An 8,688-nucleotide genomic window follows, 5' to 3' on the forward strand; every position below is an offset into this window, starting at 1 on the left:
TTCCCTGCCCTCTCCCTGCCCTGCCCTCTCCCTACCCTTCCCTCACACACCCCTCCCCTGTCAGACAGAGGTCTAGCGCTCAAGCACGGAAGCCATTGGCGCCAAGTCCATGTTTGGCACACAGGGGTGCAAGAGTAATGGTGTGGTTTGGTGTGCGGACGGCCCACACATGAACTCTTTGCTTATTTTACCCGGATATTCAATGGAGTGTGCAAAGTGCTGCATGGCCAAAATCAGCTGAGCTAGAGTACAGTGGAATCTACTGCTGAAATCAAGGGTCCCCTACCTGGGAGCCTCACCTTGACCTTAGTGTGAGTGAGGACATGGGCTGTCAGTGACAGGGAACAGTATGGTATTACAACCATGGCCATACCCATCAACCCCTGGTGTGATAGAGACTGATCCAGAGGTTGACTTCTGTCCAAGTGATGAACCAGCTGTTAGGAAGTGGGGCGTACATGTAGCTGGTTGGGTGGACGGTTCTTTAATAAGGAGGAAATAATCACAGCCTATCCATTTACCCAGGGATGGAAAAGCTGTCGGCGGCTGACTCAGTGCTTCCCCCTGCAGGTAATTGCAGCCAATCTGATGCCAATGGGACGGGCATCATCCTGGCATTACTGAGATTGGCAGGCCTTCAAGGCCTCTCCACTACTGAGTTAATAACAAAGCCATCAGGCCCAGCACAATAGTGGTTGTTGGAAAGATCAGTCAGTCACTATAACAGCATGGTTAACAATGAGCCAGTGTTTGAGTCATGTTTCCAGGTACGACCACTGTGATTACGCTACTCTTACTGTAGGATGTCATGAGCAACAGGCTGACTTGAATTGGAGCCAAAAATACATTTGGTCCACAAAACAACTGACTGACAATTTATATTATTTTATATTATTTTAGTTTTTCTTAGATTTATGTCACTTTATCTTAGTAATGAGTTGAAAGGACACTGGTTAACTGTTTTGAGTTCATGAATGAATGCTCAATGTAACCATCTCTCTCACTTCTCTTTTGCAGTAAGAGCAATCCAGAGGGTGGCTCGTTCCGTGTTTTTGCTGTGAGGGAGTGAGTCTCCTCCATCTCAGGGCCTCCCACTCATTGGTTCAGGGACTAACAGGGTCCCCAATCTGCTCTTACTGCAATATGGGGGCAGGAAGTGCCCATAGGTTCGATGCCATGGCAACTCCTCCCATCTGTCTCTGTCCCCCACTCTGGGAGGAAGCAGAACTTCCCATTGGACCAACCAAGACTTCTCCCTCTTAGCTAATAAACAGTATCTGACTGCTCAAAGTCGGTGGCTAACATCACAAACAACCCTTCTGCCTTCTCCTACCTTTCTCACCTTTAAACTCCAGATTATTTTTATAAGATACACAAGCGTTAAATGCAAAAATGATGTGTAACATCAAAGACCAATAGAACAGCTGGTGCTGGATCTCGGCGTCTTGACATGTAGTTAGGTTTCAAATCCAATATGTCATATTTGTTTATATTTTATGTTCTTAATACAAAAGTGAATCATTGGTCTCCATACACAGGAATGTATATTGATCACTGTATTTAATCATTCTGTACAGATTTCATTAATTCATTTTTTTCTTCTTAAATGGCTGTATATTAACAGTTGTATATGTGTTCATAGTGTATTTTGTAGCTTGTCTCTGCTTTCCTAACACATTAATGCTTTCATCGTTGTCTTTACCTTTGGCGGAAAGGCCATGGTGCTTGAGTTAGGAGAGGATCTGTGTTTGGCATGCTGGACGAGCTCACAGTGGACAGACAGGCAGACAGAGACAGACAGACTTAGGGGTTGCGTAGGAAGGGAAGGGGAATGAGGAGGAGGGGAAGGCATACCTCCAAGGAAAATAAACCTTTCCTGAAGACAGCTTGTACTTGTTCCAGTGTCAATAATGTTCAGACGATCTGGTAAAGGTACAAAAACATTGTAGCAATATTCTGTCCACTGTGAGCTCAGGAAGGCAATGGGAGCTTGTGTGGGCAGGGCTTTCAAAATGGTGGCATATCTGGCTTCATCTGAGGACATTCACAGATGAACGATGTTCTTGTTTGAAAAAAGTATTCTGTATTTACAATAGCTCACTGCTTTCTTCCCCCCCTTTCCTCTCTTGATGCCATGTGTTTTGATTGAATAATATAAATACTGTACAATAGGTTGAATTTGTCCCCACTTAAGACAGTTGAATGTCGTAGGTTTTGTAGAAAGAGGGTCTTATACAGTCCAGTGTAAGAAAGGTGTGCCAAGTGTTCCTATCAGCAGGCTTAGCTTCAGTTAGGATTCATGACTAGGTAATGATTTGTAAAATACACAGAGGATGCAGAACATGGATCTGTTTAAACCACTCATACCCAGGAATGTAATAAATAGTTACTTATCCAGAAGGAAGGCAGAGGCAGAGGCAGAGGCAGAGGCAGAGGCAGAGGCAGAGGCAGAGGCAGAGGCAGAGGCAGAGGCAGAGGCAGGCAGAGGCAGAGGCAGAGGCAGAGGCAGAGGCAGAGGCAGAGGCAGAGGCAGAGGCAGGCTTCAATTGGGGAATATCCTCTTAAATGCTGAGACTTTGTCGTGAGAGCAGAGTAAATCTATGTAAATTGATGCTGGAGGTTTTGGGTCTCCTAAAGAATGACATTAGGTATCCTCTATCTATCCCTAGGCTAGACTGGACAACAGTGCAGCCATTCTCTCTTTGTTTTAGTTTTCATCTTTCTACTTTTCTTTTAGGCTACCTCAGTCTTGTCGCTGCGCTAGGTTTGTAGTACATTGGGAAATCTTAAGGGAAATGTTAATGGTTTGTACAGCTTTGGAAATGGAGTGTAAATACTTTTATTTGTCTTTTCTCAACTGTTCTCTATGCTGTAAATGTATCTTTCTAAATATATGTGATGTGTTATTTTGTTTGTTTGTCTAGTTTGTATGGTGTTTATAGGCATTGGATGGGTTTTGTATTTTTTTGGCACAATTTTGAAAATAATTAAAGTTTGAAATATTTAGAATATAAGTTTATTTGTTTTGTTCTTTTTTTGTTTTCTTTTTGTTGTTGTTCAATGACACATTTATTACACACAGTTGTTCAAAACAGAGGCCCAATTTAGCAGTCTGTCAATCATCAGAACAGCCAAGGGGAGAGCTGACAGTCCTGCTTTAGAGTTCCTTGAAGTTCGCTCATTTCAAAACATGGAAACAGAAGAGCAGCCCAGCATTCTTCCACACACTTACAAGTGTCTATGCTTTGAATTGTGGTAGGCCTATTCACAGACTCACTCATCACTTCAGGAGGTAATAAGTCAGCATAATAAAATACAACCCCCATTTGGACCCCTTTAAGTTAGTTTTGCTACTATTCACAATTAATCATTTCAGTGCTGTGAGTATTGCAGAGATTTTCAACTTTGGTCCATCAGTAGCCTTTCCTTCCCCTGAATCTGGACCGGTTATCTAACATGGACCTCTTGCACTCGAAGAAAGAGGTCTGCAGTGCCTTACAGTGGCCCTCCTTCAGACACTGACTGGGCATCTTCCCCTCCTTTACAACAAGGTCGTGTTGAAGGAGACATGCCTTGAAGTCCTCCCTGATTCCCGAGCAGGCCCTGCCATCCTCTTTGGCCTCGTAGAATTTAGGCATTGTGCTGCACTTACATTTAAGACAATTACGCAAGAAATGTAGATTTGAAGAATATATTTAACTACAGTATGTTACATGAACATTGTAATGCAAGCCACCATATTTCAGAATATAAGTTTCTTTTGTACACTGGATATAGTATGATATAATACGTACACTTTCCTAGGTAGTAGAAACATGTTCCTGTAGCAATTTAGCATAAATACTTATTTCTCAACAATCCAAATACAACAACACATCTTGAGCCAGATCAGATAACTGGAGCAGTCAGGTGACATGACAGGCATGCTGAGTAGTGATGGGCATTCCTGCTCTTTTCAGTGGGCTGGCTTGGCTCAGGTCACCAAAAAGAGCCAGCTCTTTTGGATCCCAAACGGTGCTTTAAAAAAAAAAAAGGGTTGTATTTTTTCAAGTCACACAGTTTGAGATAGTTTGTCTATGATTGGCGTTAAAACAATTCTACTTAAATGATTAAATGAAATCATACTCTACCATAACCACAATTTATTTAAAAATGCATGTGTTTGTTATAAAAAAATGCTATTAAACATTTGCATTTAATGTATAACTTTTCAATGTATATAAACTAAGTGCATATAAATCTAACCATTCAAAATGAATACAATCTGAACAGCATAATATAATATTGCACCATATCAACGAAAGATAAATAATACTGTGCAAAACTGCAGCATCCCAGTGAAAACATTAAACTGGTCCCTCTTTTCTCTCTCTTCTTTACTGCCATGTTATAACCAGCAGCACACAGAAATGCTGAACATCTTTTGCCTTTATGAGAGATTTGCATTCAGAAATGCAAGCTGCCGCACTTTCGAGGGGTTGATGTGGTTTCTTCTCTCAGTAATTATTTGTCCCGTTTTCGAGAAGACCCTCTCAGAGGGAACGGATGTTGCCACTATGCAGAGTCTCCCTGTCATGACTTTAGTAAGCTGTGGGGAGACAGAGGCCTTGTTCTTCCACCAGCTCAGAGGATCTGTAGATCTTTGTAGGGGCTCCTCCAAATAGGATCAGACCTCCATTATGGCATCTGCTGAGGGATTCCTTTGTGCCAAACAGCATCCAAACAGCAGACATTTCTTGCACTACTGGTGGTGCTTCTGCTCCATATGATCCCTCTTCTTCCTGTTGCCCTGGTGCCTGAGCCAGCTGACTGCTGGGGCTGTCCCTCCCTCTTCTTCCTGTTGCCCTGGTGCCTGAGCCAGCTGACTGCTGGGGCTGTCCCTACCTCTTCTTCCTGTTGCCCTGGTGCTTGAGCCAGCTGACTGCTGGGGCTGTCCCTCCCTCTTCTTCCTGTTGCCCTGGTGCCTGAGCCAGCTGACTGCTGGGGCTGTCCCTCCCTCTTCTTCCTGTTGCCCTGGTGCCTGAGCCAGCTGACTGCTGGGGCTGTCCCTCCCTCTTCTTCCTGTTGCCGTGGTGCCTGAGCCAGCTGACTGCTGGGGCTGTCCCTCCTTCTTCTTCCTGTTGCCGTGGTGCCTGAGCCAGCTGACTGCTGGGGCTGTCCCTCCCTGCTATTGAGGTTATTCTTTGAAGAGCCAATCGCTATGGCATCACTGAAGGCTAACTTCTTAAACCTGGGGTCAAGTGCAGTGGTTTCTGATAGTACGTGATTATATTCCATTCTGTGGAACTTTCTGTCCCCTGATGAACATAGGGTGTCCATCAACTCTGTCACATGTCCTGTGGTTACATTTAGCTCCTCTCTGACGGCTGGCTGTGATTCGCTGCAGACCCTTACACAGGAGTATCATTTTTGAGGCTGTCACATAGCTGAAAAGAGAGAACAGTAACTTATTAGTTCAGATTCATGTTTTGTCTACTGATACTACATTCTCATCTACTGCTCAAATACATATATAATACTGGATTAAGTAATGATGTAGTAATAACTGCTTACTGTACCTCTCTCCACTGATCTCCACAGTGACCTGCTCAAAGGGTTCCAGGACTCTGCACACCTCCTCCACCACCTCCCATTCCTCTTGGGTCAGAGCATCAACAGGACTCTACACACCTCCTCCACCACCTCCCATTCCTCTTGGGTCAGAGCATCAACAGGTGCATTGACAAGGGCCAGAGTATAGATGACGGCATCCTTTGACTCAAGAAACCTCTTCAACATATAACATGTTGAATTCCACCTTGTAGTGCGGTCTTGTTTAGGCCTCAGCTCAGGCATCCCCATCTGACGATGTGTAGACTTTAGTTTTTCAGCACCTACTGTGATCCTGTGGAAGTATTCCACAGCTGCTTTCACTTTGTCCACTGTGGGCTTCATCACCTTCAGAGCATCTCTTACAATCAGGTTGATTGTGTGGGCAAGACATGGATGATGGGTCCATTTAAAAATGTTCATGACTTTGGTTATATTAGATGCATTGTCGCTAACACAACAGACCACTTTTCCATATACCTGCCATTCTCTGGCCACTCTCAACAGTTCCTCTGCCATGTTCTCTGAGGTGTCTATTGCTGAACTCAAAGTAGTCCAGTCCAGAAGACAGTTAGACATCGAAAAATCTTCAATGAAGTGACATGTAACTGACATGTAAGAAGTGGTTACCCTTGATGTCCAGCAGTCAGTGGGAAGGCAAACTGCAGTAGCTTTTTGGACTCTTTCCCGTACTGAAGCCTGTGTGGTCTCATACAGTTGTGGAATAAGTGATTTTGAAAGGGTTTTCCTGCTTGGAATTGTGTACATTGGATTTAGACTATTGCTATAATTTCTAAAACCTCTGTCCTCCACGATTGAAAATGGCTGGAAATTGGTGGCAATCATTTTAGCCAATGCAATATCAATTTGGCCTTGTTTTGCTACAGACATAGACTTTGGCATAAACTGGTCCATAGAAGTGCATTGCTGTGGGTCGCGGAGTCGGCCTACTTGACTGAGTGGATACATCTCCTCGTATGGAGCAGGCCCGCTAGTTTCTCAAAGCTCCGCTACAGCTAGCTTCACATTTGGGTGCACAGTTCATATATGCCGGTGTAGGTTGTGCATAGAACCGGCTTTATATGAGATTTTGTTTTGGCGAATTCTACACTGTGCTCTAACATTGTCTACATTATTAAAATGCATCCAAATGCTACTTGTGCTTCCGACTAATTTTCCAGCTGTTGTTTTCACAGCTGTCCTTCCTCTCTCTCATCGGCTGCTAAGTGTGTGACTGTGAGTGAGTTGGCTCGGCCCTCCCTCACGCATCTTTAGTTCATTGGTTGACACTGCGTGCCTGATTGACAGGAACAACAGGTGAGGCTGTTAGTCTGAGCAGAAGGTCAGAACGAATTTATGCGCCTGAGCATTTAGGCCTATATTATTTTATTACATTTTTTTTCTTTGAATGAGTTAATTCTATTAATTTAAATATTTTGATTATTCATATCTTAATTTAAAAATATTTGTATAAATAGATTTGGCTCTTCTGATATGTGAGCCGGCTCCCAACGTTCACCTACAAGAGCCGGCTCTTAGAGCCGATTCGTTGGTGAACGACCCATCATTAATGCTGAGGTCCACAGCAGGAATGAATGGAATGGAATAGAGACCTAGGCCACCCAGGTTAGGCCCATTATCTTTGGAACAACTTCACTGACCACAGACACGATCTGAACTGGCCTTGGTCTACCTCTGGTGGGTACAGACATGCAGGAATGGGGTGGAACAGATTCCCACTCAGTTCAAACAATCACTTAACCTTAGGGAACACAGAGATGGTATGCTGATACTGTAGTCCTGTAGATCTGAGTTAGCACAGCACAGAGATGGTATGCTGATACTGTAGTCCTGTAGATCTGAGTTAGCACAGCACAGAGATGGTATGCTGATACTGTAGTCCTGTAGATCTGAGTTAGCACAGTACAGAGATGGTATGCTGATACTACAGTCCTGTAGATCTGAGTTAGCACAGTACAGAGATGGTATGCTGATACTACAGTCCTGTAGATCTGAGTTAGCACAGTACAGAGATGGTATGCTGATACTGTAGTCCTGTAGATCTGAGTTAGTACAGTACAGAGATGGTATGCTGATAGATCTGAGTTAGCACAGTACAGAGATGGTATGCTGATACTGTAGTCCTGTAGATCTGAGTTAGCACAGTACAGAGATGGTATGCTGATACTGTAGTCCTGTAGATCTGAGTTAGCACAGTACAGAGATGGTATGCTGATACTGTAGTCCTGTAGATCTGAGTTAGCACAGTACAGAGATGGTATGCTGATACTACAGTCCTGTAGATCTGAGTTAGCACAGTACAGAGATGGTATGCTGATACTGTAGTCCTGTAGATCTGAGTTAGCACAGTACAGAGATGGTATGCTGATACTACAGTCCTGTAGATCTGAGTTAGCACAGTACAGAGATGGTATGCTGATACTGTAGTCCTGTAGATCTGAGTTAGCACAGTACAGAGATGGTATGCTGATAGATCTGACAGTGGTATGCTGATACTGTAGTCCTGTAGATCTGAGTTAGCACAGTACAGAGATGGTATGCTGATACTGTAGTCCTGTAGATCTGAGTTAGCACAGTACAGAGATGGTATGCTGATACTGTAGTCCTGTAGATCTGAGTTAGCACAGTACAGAGATGGTATGCTGATACTGTAGTCCTGTAGATCTGAGTTAGCACAGTACAGAGATGGTATGCTGATACTGTAGTCCTGTAGATCTGAGTTAGCACAGTACAGAGATGGTATGCTGATACTGTAGTCCAGTAGATTTGAGTTAGCAGAGTAATGACACAAGTATGCTATTCAATAGATGTAAGGACACCATCAGGGTTTCTTGTTCTTTGTACTTTGCAGCTTTCCACATTGAGAACGGACAAATGGAGACACATTGGAAATAAGGACTCATGGACCATTGGAAGAATGTCTAAGTTTGAGATACACTCTTTAAGCAATGGTACGTCCTGATTCTGTCATTTAGAAAGACATACAGTAGTAAGGACATGTGGTGTTACTTCAGCACACATTGACCCGATGCTGAGAGTAGAGAGCCATCTGAACAACACTCCAGTCTACTCCATGTG

General features: G+C 43.6%; 2 protein-coding genes across 4 annotated transcripts in view; one reads left to right on the forward strand and one right to left on the reverse strand.

The window, feature by feature from the left end:
* Window positions 1-3,014, forward strand: part of LOC124035740 (cysteine-rich secretory protein LCCL domain-containing 2-like) — a 35,815-nt gene extending 32,801 nt beyond the window's left edge. For all 3 annotated transcript variants that reach the window (XM_046349371.1, XM_046349370.1, XM_046349369.1), the window contains one exon: window positions 1,018-3,014. In XM_046349371.1, the coding sequence (XP_046205327.1) occupies window positions 1,018-1,069 (52 nt within the window). In that variant the 3' untranslated portion in view covers window positions 1,070-3,014. The remainder of the gene's footprint in view (window positions 1-1,017) is intronic.
* A 302-nt stretch (window positions 3,015-3,316) lies between these two features.
* On the reverse strand, window positions 3,317-3,638 carry LOC124035741 (cytochrome c oxidase assembly factor 5-like). The gene has a single exon (XM_046349372.1). The coding sequence runs from the start codon at window positions 3,636-3,638 to the stop codon at window positions 3,414-3,416; it is 225 nt and encodes a 74-aa protein (XP_046205328.1). The 3' UTR covers window positions 3,317-3,413.
* Between the last annotated feature and the right edge of the window lie 5,050 nt (window positions 3,639-8,688).

Source organism: Oncorhynchus gorbuscha, linkage group LG05, assembly GCF_021184085.1.
Source record: "Oncorhynchus gorbuscha isolate QuinsamMale2020 ecotype Even-year linkage group LG05, OgorEven_v1.0, whole genome shotgun sequence".
Taxonomy (NCBI): Eukaryota; Metazoa; Chordata; class Actinopteri; order Salmoniformes; family Salmonidae; genus Oncorhynchus; species Oncorhynchus gorbuscha.